Source organism: Sinocyclocheilus anshuiensis, unplaced genomic scaffold (genome assembly GCF_001515605.1).
Source record: "Sinocyclocheilus anshuiensis isolate Anshui unplaced genomic scaffold, SAMN03320099.WGS_v1.1 scaffold527, whole genome shotgun sequence".
In the NCBI taxonomy this organism is placed as follows: domain Eukaryota; kingdom Metazoa; phylum Chordata; class Actinopteri; order Cypriniformes; family Cyprinidae; genus Sinocyclocheilus; species Sinocyclocheilus anshuiensis.
Genome location: NW_015548227.1, coordinates 666950 through 684259, shown reverse-complemented (window position 1 = coordinate 684259; position 17310 = coordinate 666950). Strand labels below are relative to the sequence as shown.

Below are 17310 nucleotides of genomic sequence, written 5' to 3'. Positions count from 1 at the left end.
ACCACTTTTGTCTAGCAAAACTGAAGATCTTTTGCACAATTGCAATGGGCCTAATACATTTTTTCTGTGTCAGCAAAATAGTCATCAACCTTAACAGACTGTCCAAATGTTTCATTGAGAAAATGATTCATTTCCTCCAAAGAATATAGATCTCTCAGTCTGTTTAACCTGTCAAATCCTTCTCCATCTGACTCGTCATTGCAAACACGCTGCATACACAGTGTAAGATTCTCCTCCATGCTTTATCTTAAACGATACATCCAAAGACTGTCGGAGAATCCAAGAACATAAACACTTGCCTCCTAAGAGAGATTACATGCTTTAAATGGGCATCAATGCTCCATATACATTGAGCCGTGGCCCTTGTACAAGAAATGCGGTTTGGATTCTGAGTTATTCTGACTTCATGTCCCTGTTGACTTTGACTAAAAAGTGTCAAAAAGTCCCAAACTAACTACAAACCAATGATCACATGCATCTCTCCCACACATTTGTTCTGATGGTTTCTGAGGCTGGCCTCAGCCTACACGCCGTGGCATATGCTGGCAGGCCACTTCTGCCTTCCACATTTGTTTTGGCAAACGGCACCCAGGAAACATTCCCATGGCATCAGTCGTCACAGCTGAAAAATGAGCAGAACCAGCCAATGCACATGACAGAACCAATAAACAGTCATCGAACCAATTCCCATTACATATAGTCCCAAGACCGACTGTTTCTGTGTCAAACCAAGAAGTGTGTAGAGAAGAGTTTTCTACAAACGCAGAGCCGGCAATAAACCTCCAGTATAAATGGGAACGGACGGGCCACATAAAGGGCCTCAATGTGATATTAATCCTGCTACTGCTGTGGTCTGGAAGGCACTCCGTCAAACTAACGTGTATTACTCCATCTCTGGTACAGTTATGATAATAATGAGCTGTAGGTTCCTCACATCAGCTCTGAGCAATAGAGGCTCTAGTCATTGGTGTGTTAAAGTATTTTATTATTACTGGAATTATGAATTATTTTGGGGGAAATCCTTTCTGCACTCATGAGTGTGTAAATTGAAGTAGGTTGGTTTACTCCGAATGCTCTATGCTGTAAAATATTCCTGTGCTACTAACTTGAGAGGTTGAGATATATATATACAGTATATATATATATATATATATATAATACAAATGCAATACAATACAATATATAATACAAAATTGCTATTATTTTTTAAATATTTTATTTTGCCTTTAAATGTAAAAGCCAGATAAAGAGCCGTCTTTGAAATGAAGATTCTTACAGTCTGTCTTAATAATAATAATAATAATAATAATAATAATTTTGTTTTACTCTTCTGTATGCCTTACCTTATTTGTCTTTGGTTAAAAAAAAAAAAAAAACTTTCTAAATCACTACTTTTCATCTACATTTAAGCATTTGTTTTCCCTCAAGAGCCTTTTTTGTGCTAAAACAAATCCACCTCCTGATAGCCGTGTCATCTAAACAGTCTCTTTCTCTCTGTCTCAGGCCGCAGAATGGGTCTATGATCCTCTACAACAGGAAGAAGGTGAAGTACAGAAAAGATGGGTACTGCTGGAAGAAGAGGAAAGATGGGAAAACCACGCGGGAGGATCACATGAAGCTCAAAGTGCAGGGAGTCGAGGTGAGATGCGGTTCGCTCTTAGTAACGTGATACGATCATGATCTCTCCACAGTGGGAAGCCTCATAGATGCACAGACTGACAAACATCAAGCATAGCATTAGTTCTGGCAGGTCACGTTAGTCAAGCTCGCATCAGCTGACCTTCAGCTGATCCCCATCTACCTATGGGAATACGACACCTATCTAAGCATTCATATATAAGGTCCCTCAGTATTATCAGCAGTTTTCGCATTGCTCAATAGCTAATTACCCTCCTCCATCCCCAACTCCTCCTCTGTCAGTTGGGATTCAGCCTTCTGATTCTCCTTGAATCAGACTAATTCTAAAATGTGTACATAAAATGATTGAACTTTAACGATATCTGCAATACATTTATGTTGGTTCTGTTCTGTTTACCCTGGGGGGGTTATCGCTGCTCTCCCTGCTCTCATCCATGCTAGGCTGCATGGAGGCGCAGGGAGTTCTTGCCCAGAACAGAACCATACCGCCAATCCAAACTGTATGCTAATTGTCAATCATCTTTGACGATAGTGGTCCTGACAGAACTGTTTTTTGGAGGTTACATCTGGCTTTAGTGTCATCAAATGGATTGGAAATACAGTGGTTGTTTCGAACAGGTTTCCTGTACATTCAATTGAAGAGAAAACTGGTGTCTATTTTTCAGAAATCCTTTGTTGGTTTAAGTGTATTCGTCATGTTAACTTGTGTGAGTGAGGATGTGTTTGTGTGTGTATGTCCATTGCACATGACCCCCCCCCCACCCCCCCCTCGTAGCGCTGGCCGCGGCGCATCCCTGTGCGGATAACTCTAATGTATCAGCTCAGGCATGACCCCTTTAAATGAAGAACCGTAATGAAGCATGTCTCCGGTCCCCGCGTTCCCGCTCACTGACTCTAATGAAGAGAAATGTCAGCACATTGTCGATTTAGCGGCGTGATAGAACGAACACACGGATGAGTGTGGGCTGTGCCGGTCTCCTCTGACGCTCTACCTGTATCGTTCACCTGAGCCGTGTGCCTGAGCTTTATGAGGCCAGTTAGAGACGGAGACAACGTTTAACATAACACATTGCTGGCATGTTGAGCCTTTACAGGGATGGATTATGCAAAGATTACAGTCATGTAATCATCATGTCATTCCAAAACCTTGTGACTTTTATTTCTTCTATGAAACACAAAATGAGATGTTCAACATAATGTCCAGCCTGTTCTTTTCTATCCTGCTAAAGCTAATGGCAACTGGGGCTGTCAAAGTCAAAAATGACAAAATAAAAAACAGCATAAAAGTATCATAAATCTTGTTCAGTTGACATATTCTGAGTCAAATGTGCATTGTATTCTGAGTCTTTTAAAATTGTCTCAATTGATTATGATATTCAAGAACCAATGATGTTTGCCTTGCCAAGTTTGAATATGAGCAAATGAGATTAAATGTGGACCTTGTCCTCTCTAGGGTTGGGTACCGAACTTGGTACTTTTAAGGGTACCGACTAAATGATAAAAATAAATATTACAACCAGATTTTGTACAGTATAATGTACATCTTTAAATATTCCATTTTCTATCAAATTTAAAGAAAACAATTAAATGATAAAAATAAATATTACAACCAGATTTTGTACAGTATAATGTACATCTTTAAATATTCCATTTTCTATAAAATTTAAAGAAAACGATTAAAAAGAAAAAATTAAATGATAAAAAATAAATATTACAACCAGATTAATCACTTAATTGTGGGGAAAAAATAAAATTTTAGCCTATTATAAGAATGTGTTAAAGGAATATTCACACAATTTTTCTTCCATATATTAATGTCAACAGTAAACCTCAGTTTGTTTGCCAAAAAATAAAAAGGTTTAATTTTCATTTGATTTAAAATAAATGTTTAATGCCTTTATTTGAAAAATGAAAACAAGAATTTGTTTTTGTTTTTGGGGGGGGGGGGTTTGAAGGGCCCTATTGTTAAAATTGTTGAAATTTAGACTTTTGGACTTATTTTTTCAGAAATTCAGGTACCGATACCGGTACCATACCGGTTAAAATGTGAACGGTACCCAACCCTAGTCCTCTCACAAAAATATTGTATGTCTTCAGAAGGGTCTCTATAAAATGAACAAGTTATATGGACTACTTTTATGGTACTTTTTTGTCCATGTTGGAGCTTAAATGCCCTTTGTTGTATTGAAGAGTTGGTTCTTTTAATTAATCATTCAAAAAAATTATCAAGGACTTCTTTTATGGTACTTTTTTGTCCGTTTTGGAGCTTGAATGCCTCTGGTCACTATATACTATTTGTTGTCTTGAAAAGAACAGCACCTTTCTTGATTCAGTCATCAAGAGTCATTGATTAATTAATTGAACCAGCTCACAAGAGTCATTTGTTCGAATGCTTGCACAAACAAATTACTCTCATGATTAATAAATCAGTCAAAAAGATTCAATGATTCACTAAAGGTTACAGCTCATATGAGTCCTCTTTTTGAATGATTGTAAAACAAATTACCCTTATCAGTTATTTCTTTTAATGAATCATTCGTGACAAGTTGCATGGACTTCGTTAATAGTACTCTTTTGGAGCTGGAATGACGTGAGGGTGAGTAAACATGACATGAATGATCATTTTTAAGTGAACAGTCTGTTTAAAATGTCATTTCCAGTAAGATATAATGCTTCTAAAAAACAAATAAAAAATGAGCTGAATGAATCTGTCAAAATGATTCACTGATTCACTAACAAAACCAGATCATAGGAGTCAATTGTTCACCTGTTTGTACAAACAAATAACTCTTATGAGCTGGTTCTTTTAATGAATCGGTCAACAAGAGGCACTGATATTCAAGAGTCAAAAAGATTCAGGAAACAAGGAAGTAGCTCATATCACTTCCATATTTGAATGTTTGTACAAACAAATGACTCTAATGGACAGGTTCCTTTAATGAATTAGTCAAAACGAGTTGTAAAAAAGGTACTTTTTTTTCCCATTTTGGAGCTTGAATGTCTGTGGTCACTGTATGCTTTTGTTGTTTTGAAAAGAGCAGCGTGAAAATACCCTCATGTCAGCTCAAACATTTATGGAGATAAGTGTAACAGAAATATATTACTCTTGTATTACTTTTGTACAGTATAATGTACATCTTTAAATATTCCATTTTCTATCAAATTTAAAGAAAACAATTAAATGATAAAAATAAATATTATAACCAGATTAATCACTTAATTGTGGGAAAAAAATACAATTTTAGCCTATTATAAGAATGTTTTAAAGGAATATTCACACAATTTTTCTTCCATATATTAATGTCAACAGTAAACCTCAGTTTCAAACAAGGAAGTAGCTCATATCATGACAAAATGATGACAAAATATTCTTTTAAGCGAACAATCCCTTTAAAACATAATTTCCAGGCAGATGTAATGCATAACATATAACAGTTCTACCATTTAGTACAACACAAGCTAAGGAAATATGACAGGGATGAAATGTGTATTTGTAAAAGCATTATTTGTGGTGCCGATCGCAGACTCCACTATAGAACATCCCTCTGGGCATTTTTCAATGCGGATCATTCCTCCAAATTTGTTTGACGCGTTGAAAACAGGGTAGTATATGGGTGGACAGCTGATGTTGAATCAATAATCATACAAGATGTTTCTGTCTCGAGGGACGGCAGGTCTGAATGAACAACGACATTCTGACTGATGATTGTTTCACCTGCACTGGGCTAAAAGGGCAATGGTGGCGAGTCTTTTGGTTTGTTTTCTACTTGGCTGGTTGCATAGTTAAATGTTTTAGGATGTAAAATCCTAGACCAGAACTATTCCCAGAGATTCGTCCCTTTGGAAATCTGCATTTTACTTTATATTGGTATACAGATATTTCAGGCCGTTTGTGTGTATGTTCAACCAATAAGCACATTTCTTATTTCTGAATCCAATCAAGCGAAATAAGCGTACATTAGCGTACATTAGGACTTAAATCAGATTCAAATGTGTTTTATTTTGGCTCTATGAGACAAGCGGAAACACGCTCATCCACTGAGGGGATTTTGGCACAATGACACAAAATGCCCAAAAGCTTGAGAGAGATATAGAGTTCAAATGAAAAAGCTCTGCAGGGCATCTCTGCAGTTTCTAAATGGGAAATATTATTCAATTTGTAGCATATATTCCTCCTTGTTTTAGTCAAGCATTTCTTACACTAAAAAAAGGAAATCATAATTTAGCTCATTTTTACATCTTCTTTCTGACCTTTAGATTTAAACAGCATATTTTTACTTACTACAGTTCTTTAAAAGCCCTATTTGGACGGTAATTGTTTCTCATGTGGACGTCTGTAAAAAATGTATTTACATGAAACCAGATTCGGATGCGAACCCGGGAACGCGCTGCTCATGTGCTGCTCACGTGCTGTAAATAAAATGTCATATGCTTGGAACGATAAGAATAAATTCATATTTTATAATATCCTATTTATTATTTGATTATTTAAATCTCCTGTTTAAAAATCGGAAGATAGATGCACTATAGTTGATATAGGTATCCATAAAGCTGCTTGGTTTATATTTTTATGTATATAATTGTATATAATACATATTTTACACTTTTATTATATTCCTGTTGCTGCCATAATGATGACCCATTTCAGATGTTAATACGTGCTTTTCTTCTCTTTCTTCTTTTTGTTCTTAACAACTCACACTCAGTTATGAAATATTGTTTTTGAAGCTACTTTCCAGCATTTCAGTATTAAATATGCATGGCAATTACAGCAAAGTGCAACAGTTACCGTATGATGTCGGAAGTGGTCAAAAAAGATTTAAACTGTGAATTTTGAATCGTTTTCTTCTTGTAAACTCAAAGATGTGGATTCGGATGGCAATTAAATTCCCACACCACCTTGGTGTTTGTCAAAAAACAGTAGGTAATTCGGCTGGGGATTTTTATGCAGGTGGTGGGAGAAAAATACCGACATTCTGGATTCAGACGACAATAAAATCACAGACTAACCCCTGTAAATGTTGAAAATAGCTAACATCCCCAAGAGAAACAATTACCGTCCGAATCGGGCTTAAGACTATATGCAGATGACTAACAAACAAATCACTCGCACTCGCTTTTAATGAATCAATGAATCAAAAAGATTAAGAGAACCAGCTCACAAGAGTAATTTCATTGAATGTTTATACAAACAAATGACTTGTACTGTATGAGCTGGTTCTTTGAAAAAAAATCAGACCCATTTAAAGAACCAGTTCAAAAGAATCATTTGTTTGAATCATACAAACAGATGACTCTTACTGTGTTGGTTCTACGGTTCTTTTAATGAAAGATTCACTCAAAAAGATTCACTGATGAGAGAACCAGCTCATAAAAGTCATTTGTTTGAATGTTTGTACAAACAAACATACTCAATCTATGCTCATTGACCTTTTATTATTCATTCATTCATTTGATATCTTTGTATTATTTGTCCTTTTATCCTATCACATTTCATTCAGACTGCAAACTCACAATATACACTTGGTACTTGAACAGCAGTATCAGGTACCAGTTCACCAGAGCGCTTCTAAAGGGACAGAAATGAACCCCAAACCTGCCCCTGAGCTCTCCATCAAAAGCCATTCCTGCCCTCTGGACACCAAACACATTAAAGCACTCTCTAGATCCCCACACTAGCTCTGTTTGCTCTGATAAAGAACTAAGCCATTTACCAGCATCCACCGGAGTCCCTGGTTACCTAGCGATGGCGGCAGTAGCCATGGGAGCGGTAGCCTCAGCGACAGAGAGGATAATTGCAGTAGTTAGGTAATTTCACTATTAAAGGAAACTAAGATGATGGAGCTGTGACTGAAGCCAGTGGGGATGTGATCTTGATTGTGTGTGTGTGTCACCAAATCTCACCAAACCTATCAAGAACATGGCCAGAGCATATTTTATCTAAAAAATATATATTATAGTTATATTATAATTGTTTAAAATTATATTATAATTATAGAAATTATAGTTCAGAATATAATTTTCATAGTATAATGAAATTGAAGCCTATTTTTAAAGTCTATTTCTTATACAACAATTATATATTACAGTTATATGTTGTACTGCCATTAATTTATGTTGAATTTACTTAAAAACATTTTACAGTACATTTTACACTAAAAACCTTTCACATTAATAAAATGAAATACACAGAAAAAAATTAAACATGAGAGTAATGTCAGTACAAAAAAAATGTAACTATCAAGAACATGGCCAGAGCATATTTTATCTAAAAAATATATATTATAGTTATATTATAATTGTTTAAAATTATATTATAATTATAGAAATTATAGTTCAGAATATAATTTTCATAGTATAATGAAATTGAAGCCTATTTTTAAAGTCTATTTCTTATACAACAATTATATATTACAGTTATATGTTGTACTGCCATTAATTTATGTTGAATTTACTTAAAAACATTTTACAGTACATTTTACACTAAAAACCTTTCACATTAATAAAATGAAATACACAGAAAAAAATTAAACATGAGAGTAATGTCAGTACAAAAAAAATGTAATGATCATTTTTATATATATATAGAGAGATTTTTTTTTTTTTCCTTTGGTTGCGATTCCCCCATGAGGAACACTGAAGAACTTGGTTATTTGTAGAGGAAAAGAACATCTCGTGGAATTTTTCTGCAGTGAGGCAAACTGTTATACTAATAGCTCTATTTAATCCGATTTGCTTTGTGCCATTTACTTTTTTTCCCATCAGTTGTGATATTTAAGCCTATTAATTTTAGTTTAGTTTGTTTTGTTTTGACAGACTCTGTGCGGCATGTGTGACGTAGCGTGTACTGTCGTAAAAACCAATTCCACCGGCCCAAGTTGTCTAGCAAATAAAGCCTCTGTTGTGCGCATTATGATTGAATGTACACACACATCTGTTGTGTGTAGATACACAAATACACCCCCACCCGAACAGCATAAGACCGAAGACGTAACAGATGTGCATCCATCGTGTGAGTTGTTCAGTTCGCCTGGAGACTCGCAGATTAAACCAACAGGAATAAATCAAGGCTATTAGAATGGCTGCTAATGCCTAGAGAAAAGTGGAGAAACATACAGGCTAATGCTGCTTGATTAAGGGAGAGAGACTGACCAAGATACAGCCAGAAGAACTGGCACAGTTCTTATGTCTTTTTTGACCTTCGAGCCAGTAGAGGGAGAGAAGGAGAACTGATCTAGTATGAAAACCTTGTAAGCACACGCATATTGGTGGGAAAATCTATAAGAGAGAGCTTCATCTGGAAAGTGTTGCGTCAGATTTATGTACAAATATCTTAAAAACATATTAAAAAGCAGATTTACAGTTCAAAAGTTTGAAAAGTATGATTTTTTAAATGGTTTTTGAAAAGAAGTCTCAAAAAAGAGAGACCAAGTCTGCATTTATTTAATCAAAAATATAGTAAAAACAGTAATATTGTGAAATATGATTGCAGTTTAATATAACTGTTTTAAATGAGTTTGAAATGTAATGAATTGATTGAATTTTCAGCATCATTACTCCAGTCTTCAGTGTCACATGATCCTTCAGAAATCATTCTAATATGCTGATTTGCTGCTCAAGAAACATTTCTTATTATCAAAGTTGACACCAGTTGTGCTGCTTCATATTTTTGTGGAATTGTGGTTCATGAACGCATACTTTGCTATGTAATATAATGCATCTAAACAAATCAACAAGCTGTATTCACTAGCAAGCCTGTGATTTAACCACATTTCGTCCACATGCACAGTGTTTTGCCAGCATTTCTTAAAGCCAAAATCTGCTAAATGCATTCATGCACTAAAACCTCCCAGACTCGCGTCCCTTGGGAAATTCCTACTTAGAAGTTCAGAAGTTGTAATTATGCTGTGATGTGGCTTCAAGTGATTTTGGTTGGACTCACTGGGCAATTTCATTTTTTTCCCCACTTTTTTCACTTTCCGACAAAGACAGGAAGCTTTGTAGCTCTAATGCAGTGTTTCTCAACCCTAGTCCTGGGCGCCCCCCAACACTGCACATTTTGTATGTCTCCCTTATCTGACACACCTATTTCAGGTCCTGGAGTTTCTTTTAATGAGCTAATGAGTTGAATCAGGTGTGTTTGATTAGGGAGACACACAAAATGTGCAGTGCTGGGGGGCGCCCAGGACCAGGGTTGAGAAACACTGCTCTAATGCAACAAGAGTTGCAGTAAACAGTAAAAGATGCATATTAGGTATGTAATTCATGCTTTATCTGTATTTTATCATTTTTGTGTGGCCATAAAGAATGATGGGAAATGTGGTCTAGTCTGGCGCATCATAAACCAGCTAAATAAGTAGTATTTTCTAGCAAGTTCTATCACTATTATTCATCTTCAGTAAACAAAATGTGTAGAAGTGAAACGGTTTGGTCAATATTTAGTTACAATTTCTCCATGACTCTTTAAGTGAGTCAAAAATTGCATTTAAGGATTGAGAGAGTGTCTATCTGGGTTGATATGCAGTTGGAAACATGTTCAGAGTGGTTGCTATGTAGTTGCTGTAGTGTTCTTAGCAATGATTGCAGTTTAATATAACTGTTTTAAATGAGTTTGAAATGTAATGAATTGATTGAATTTTCAGCATCATTACTCCAGTCTTCAGTGTCACATGATCCTTCAGAAATCATTCTAATATGCTGATTTGCTGCTCAAGAAACATTTCTTATTATCAAAGTTGACACCAGTTGTGCTGCTTCATATTTTTGTGGAATTGTGGTTCATGAACGCATACTTTGCTATGTAATATAATGCATCTAAACAAATCAACAAGCTGTATTCACTAGCAAGCCTGTGATTTAACCACATTTCGTCCACATGCACAGTGTTTTGCCAGCATTTCTTAAAGCCAAAATCTGCTAAATGCATTCATGCACTAAAACCTCCCAGACTCGCGTCCCTTGGGAAATTCCTACTTAGAAGTTCAGAAGTTGTAATTATGCTGTGATGTGGCTTCAAGTGATTTTGGTTGGACTCACTGGGCAATTTCATTTTTTTCCCACTTTTTTCACTTTCCGACAAAGACAGGAAGCTTTGTAGCTCTAATGCAGTGTTTCTCAACCCTAGTCCTGGGCGCCCCCCAACACTGCACATTTTGTATGTCTCCCTTATCTGACACACCTATTTCAGGTCCTGGAGTTTCTTTTAATGAGCTAATGAGTTGAATCAGGTGTGTTTGATTAGGGAGACACACAAAATGTGCAGTGCTGGGGGGCGCCCAGGACCAGGGTTGAGAAACACTGCTCTAATGCAACAAGAGTTGCAGTAAACAGTAAAAGATGCATATTAGGTATGTAATTCATGCTTTATCTGTATTTTATCATTTTTGTGTGGCCATAAAGAATGATGGGAAATGTGGTCTAGTCTGGCGCATCATAAACCAGCTAAATAAGTAGTATTTTCTAGCAAGTTCTATCACTATTATTCATCTTCAGTAAACAAAATGTGTAGAAGTGAAACGGTTTGGTCAATATTTAGTTACAATTTCTCCATGACTCTTTAAGTGAGTCAAAAATTACATTTAAGGATTGAGAGAGTGTCTATCTGGGTTGATATGCAGTTGGAAACATGTTCAGAGTGGTTCCTATGTAGTTGCTGTAGTGTTCTTAGCAGTTGATTGCCAGGGTGTTGCTATGCAGTTTCCAAGATGTTCTTGGTAGTTGTTATGTGGTTGTTAAGGTGTTCTGAGAGGTTGGTTGCCAGGGTGTTGCTATGCAGGTTTTATAGTGTTCTGAGTGGTTGTCAGGGTGTTGCTATGCAGTTTCTAAGATGTTCTTGGTAGTTGTTATGTGATTGTTAAGGTGTTCTGAGTGGTTGGTTGCTAGGGTGTTACTCTGTGCAGTTTCTAAGATGTTCTTGGTTTTTGCCAGGTTGTTGCTATGCAGTTGGTAATGTGTTCTGAGTGGTTGCTAAGGTGCTGTTGATAATCGCTTTTATTTATCTGTGGTACGCAAAATGCGTAGAAAAGAAACAGTTCAGTCAATATTTACAGTTGCAATTTATTGTGCTTCACCTTGATTCTTTAATTGAGTGAAAAATTGCTCTAAAGTAATTGGAGAGCGTCTAACTGTGCTCATGACGTCAATCCAGTCATTCCAACATGACTTGAAAGTCAGCGCTAGACTGGCCAGAATCCAGCAGAAGCTGTTGTCCAGGCCTGTTGAGGGTGAAGTTTGAGTGGAGTGACTCAGCAGGTGTGTTTGTGATAGTACTGATCTCTCCACTCAAGGATTCTCTCCACACCCCTCCTCCTCGTCCTTACAATCCGCTCAAATGAATTTGGAACTCACAGCAGGTAGATGTATCGAACCTCGAGTCCCTGGTGAAGAGGCTGGAGAAGAAATAGAGGCAGAAATCCAAAAAGAAACTTTGTGAATGAGTAAAACGATCGTGGGGGAGCCTCTGAGGAGAGCTTGTGAGGTGCAGAGCAGAAAAATAAAAGCATATGGATTATTGCTAGAGCTTCTGGGAGTTCCCGGAGCGGGAAAAGAAAAGATGGCTGCCAATGGTGCTGGAAGCTGTCAATTTGTGTTTGTCATCGAGTACCATCGCTCGCTAACTCTGTCTCGCTGACTTTCATATGCTTTTTGTGGACATGAAACAGCATATTGTACATTTGTCAAAGCTAATCTCACCCAGCTCAGGGAGCCAAAGTTTCTTGAAAAGAGGAACCGTTTTCCCAAATTATCCCAGCTGGTATCAGCTCAGGCTAATGTGTTTCTTCATATCTTGTTTTTTTGTGATGTTTGAGCAGTGCTGCCATAAACACATTAAATTCTGTACTTTTCAAACTTTAATTTGATTGGGCTAAAAGTAGACACTAATTTGGAGGAATGTTTCTCTGCTACGTAAACCTAAATTGCTTAATCGTGAAACGGGTTTCTGTGATTGCACAGATATAATTAATTCACAAACACTGCTGTGTTTCTTTTTTTAAGACGAAATATGTCATGTAAGATGAGATGTAGCTCCTGGTTTCAGATAGCTGTCAATAGTTCTCAAGAGATTAGACTTATTGTCTTACTCAGCACTTTAGCTGTTAATAGAGTTGGGGTACTTGGTCTCGGGACTCGGACTCGGATTGCAATCATGAATGATTATGGACTCAGACAGACTCGGACTCTGACTTTATTGCATGCCAGGTGAAATAAGCCAGTTATTTTAGAAAAGGCATAGTTTAGCATCTCATTTTCAACATTGTTGTGCTTGCTTCACCTCAACCCACACTGTGCAAATGAATTATTCGATCTGAATGTAAAACTCAACAGGTAGGGCTGAAATGGTTAGTCGACATTTTCAACAATGTCGACAATAAAAATTGTAAAGAAATATTTTTGTTGTTGAATCTCATAGTCGGTTGATCTCATATGACCTAATGTAAGGGCCTGCAATAACGCGCTTTGACCAGTTTGGCGCTGTAGCGCAAGACTGTAAATCCGCCCTTCTGCATGCAATCCAATAAAAGAAGACACGCTTATGATAATATGTTGGAATGCAAATGAAGCCAAACCAGTAGAGTGTGGGAATGTTTTACAAAAATAAAAACAAAAATCGCTATAATGTGTAAAAGCCCCGACATACTCACAACAAAGTTATTTTTCGCTCTTTGTTTAGTGGTAAAAAGAAGTTCGATATAAGCAAGCAGTGGTTTACTGTTAGCGAACATCCTGATTCTGCTGAGAGCAGCGTTTAGATGAATATGGAAAAATATCCTGTGGGCTTTACTCTCAATGATAAAAATGAACACACAATAAGCATGACAGCGGTGAGAAAACAGCAGTTAAGAAAGCGTCTGATCATAGAAATGTGGATGTTTGCAGCAGCTTTGCAATCAGCACTCCAGTAAAGTCACATCACGTTTAATTAATGCTTTATGCAAAAGACTGCTTTGAAGTAAGCAGCTTTACAGTAGTAAACATGAAAAAACAGGGTTAAGTGGTTCACTTTCAGTTAGAATTACAACTTGATTTTCTATTATAAAGCAGCTCTATATGTATATGATTATGTATAGAATATGTATCTCAATGTTCTAACGAATTGCAAAAGCCATACTGACTAACAATTGATCTGAAGTCAGTGGGCCAACTATTTGAGGTCTGTTTGATGGGTGTCTGCATTCCTCCCTGCTTTAACCCAACAGGAAGCTACCATAGATTATTTATCTGTGCTCGAAGGACTACGTGGCTCCTGCATTATTCACAGTGTAAAAGCAAGAGAGGCAATTTAGTCCAGCGTTATGTTCAATAAGCACAGCATCAATCCCCAGCCGTGACGCAGGGCTCCGGTCCGGGCAGCGGAGGAGGTCGGAGACGTATAAAGTTGCCTTGTGTGCTTTCTGCTTCTATCGCCGGCTGTAAGTCTGATAAGACGGACAGCAGCAAGCGTGGTTTCCCGAGCAAAAAGATGCAATCATGTCGGACTCACCCGGGATAATCGAGGGTGGGGAAATAATATTTTATTCAATCAATGAGGGTCAGTGTTCTGTGATGGACTGTTGTGATCTCCCCATCATGCTTCACTCGTCCGCTCTCCTTTGAATACAGTGTGTTTTCGTTGTTTCTCAGACCACATATAATATTCTTGCTGAATAATCCATTTTAGGCCCACATGGAGGATGGGTTTACATGCATGCAAACTCTGCACACAGACACACACTCACCTATATATAAATATATATGTGTACTCACACACACTGATACAGGCGATGCCTTGAGACCCAATCGATACGCCTCTCTTTCCTGCAAAGGCTGAAGGAGCCATTGAGATCATTCTTGGCTCGTGGCCACAAGCTCTTTTATCCTTCAAAGTGTGTGTGTGTGTGTGTGTGTGTGGCCTTCCAGTATTGATGTTGTGGTGTGTGCCATGTCTGTGTTTTATAGAGTTTGTGTACTGTGTGTTGTGAATGTTGTGTGTGTCTATGACTCAGTGTATGAAATGGAGAGAAAGCCCATATACATTATCGTTGTATCCTCTAAAAGAGCAACTGATACAGTCATTTCTCCTCTACATACCATGAGCATCGTTTATACTTCATAGAGGTTAAAGAAACAGGGGTTGTGTTATTATTTTGTTATATTTGGTTATTTTGTTTGTCTCATTTTAGATTACATCATAAAATAAAATATAAAATACCTAATTTTAAATAAAAATACCATTAAAGCTTTATATACACACACACACACACTATATATATATATATATATATATATATATGTATGTATGTATAAAATGTCAACTAAATTATTTATATAATTTTAATCAAATGTTTATCTTTAATCATTCAAAATGTAAAAATTACATTTTTCTTGTAATTAAATATTTTAAGTCCAAATATTGTAGTTAACAAAAGTGCTATGTATTTTATTTCTATTTTATAGCTATGTATTCACATATTTATAGTTATTTATACAAATAGTTCTGTGCACTATACTTTTAGTTCAATATTTTATATCCTTAAGTCCACAAAACTTTTTTATAAAAGAGACATCACTGATGTAATGATTAATTACAGTTCAGTGTCAGATTTAGGTTCAGTAACCACTTTGAATGATTCACTGATTTCATTGAGTGAAGGATTTGACAGACTGTTTCAAATGAAAGTGGCTATTTGAATTAAAGGCCAGGACACACCAAGCTGACGGTCGGCCATCGTCGGGCCATCGATGAGCATCTGTTGGGCTAGTTTTTTTGGAGTGTTCCGCATGTCAGCTCTTATCGGAAAGAGTTTGCCCAATTCATGTTGAGTCAGTGTCTGGGCCATTGGTGAGAGTTAGAACTCTGGTTGGATGTTCAGTTCAGCGAATGAGAATTAAAGCAGAAGTGATGAAAACGCGCAAGTAAATCAATACGACACCAGATGCAGTCGATGCGAGGTGACAACACCGTCGGCTTTTGTTGCCGCTAGTTCTTTGAAGTCGGCTTGGTGTGTCCTGACCTTAAAAGAACTGGCTCATGAGAGTCATTTGTGAATTGCATTAAACTTTTGATTCTATAAAAGAAGTGGCTCATAAGAATCATCTGTTTGTGAATTGGATTGCACAACACTTTAGCAGCTGCATAGCAATGCTGTGGCAACCACACAAGAACCAACTTTAGCATCGTATGAACCACTCACATGTTCTTTTAAAAATGTAAAAATCCAGTTTTAAAAAATACTGTTTCGCAGCACGTCCTTTTTGATTTGATAAAAGATATATTTTCTTCTAGACAAACACGTGACTCATTGATTCAGAGCGTCTAACAAGCCTTTCCTACAGAGCAGCAAATTGAGTCGCTTTTCACTTTGTGTTTTTTGTGGCATGACAGGCAGGTTACGCTTGCATGCGGCCGCTAATACCCTCCCGAACATGTACGGTTGATCCGTGGAGCTCAGAAGACCTGACCGAGTAAACACACTAAACGCTCATAAACACATGCCATGCTGACTCATTCAGCCAGACATCTGAAGTGAAACACAAAAACAGAATTACGTTCTCAATCCAGAGTGTCCTTTCAATGCGTAAATCACAGAAGAGAAACACGCAGCTCACGCAAGTGTGCAAAATACAGTCTCTAGAGAAGTGAACAAGAAAACAGAGAGAGGGAAAGGAATTAAGCAGGAAGGCATTCAGGGTTGTGCTGTGTTGTGAATTTGAACTCCGTTCCGAAACCTAGTGAGCTGCCTTGCTGTCAACTGCCTAAAAAGGTTGCTGACTTCTAAGGGAGCATCTTAACTCACAAGTGACAATTTGGAACACTCTACAGACAGCATCTATCATGCAATACTAGCACTTACTATGTGAAAGACGCAGGAGACTCGACTCACAGTTGAATGAAATAGAGTTTGCCATTAACATGTCGCTAAGCTAATGGTGTGATAATTTAATAAGCATACAGATACACAGCACATAAAAATGTTTGGTAAGTTAGACCATTTTATTGAAAACTTTTTTGTTACAGAATTAATGTATATTTATAATCAATATTTGTCTTTTTTTTCCTCAACATAATGGATGCCTTATAGGATTGATTTTTTTTTAATGGAGCTTTAGTCATGGTTAAGTGTAAAAATAAATACATACATGCATAAATAATAATAATAATTATAATACATTTTATTTAAAGTGCACTTTTCTCATACCCAAAGCACTACAGTACAAGAAATACTATAATAATAAAAACAATTATTAATAATGATAATAACCACAAAACTACATAAATACACAACATAGTACAAAAAATATTAAATAACTCAAACACTATTATAAAGTGTAAGTCAAACTAATCGATAAACGATGTAGTCAGATTATATTCATAATATGGCTTTTATGATACTGTTAATATAAAAGAAATAAATAACACCAATTTGCATTAAAATGTTACAATATGAGGCAAATAGATCTTGTAAAAGTAGATGATTTGATGTGCTGATGCACTTGAATTTTTTATTTATTTATTTTTTTTTTTCCATTTTATTGCTTTTATAAAATGACAGCAACAGCAATATGGTACAAGGCATTTATTTGCTCAAAATAATATTCAGAATAAACAGTTGTCACCAAATAGAATAGTCAGTTAGGTTCTCTCTCTGTGTGTGTGTGTGTGTGTGTGAGTGTGAGTGTGTGTGTGTGTTTTTT

The 17310-nt window shown here is 36.5% G+C and overlaps 1 protein-coding gene across 6 annotated transcripts in view; it reads left to right on the top strand.

The window, feature by feature from the left end:
- Window positions 1–17310, top strand: part of LOC107654440 (calmodulin-binding transcription activator 1-like) — a 313692-nt gene that overhangs the window by 197567 nt on the left and 98815 nt on the right. For all 6 annotated transcript variants that reach the window (XM_016441502.1, XM_016441501.1, XM_016441500.1 and 3 more), the window contains exon 4: window positions 1504–1639. In XM_016441502.1, coding sequence (XP_016296988.1) covers window positions 1504–1639 — 136 coding nt within the window. The remainder of the gene's footprint in view (window positions 1–1503; window positions 1640–17310) is intronic.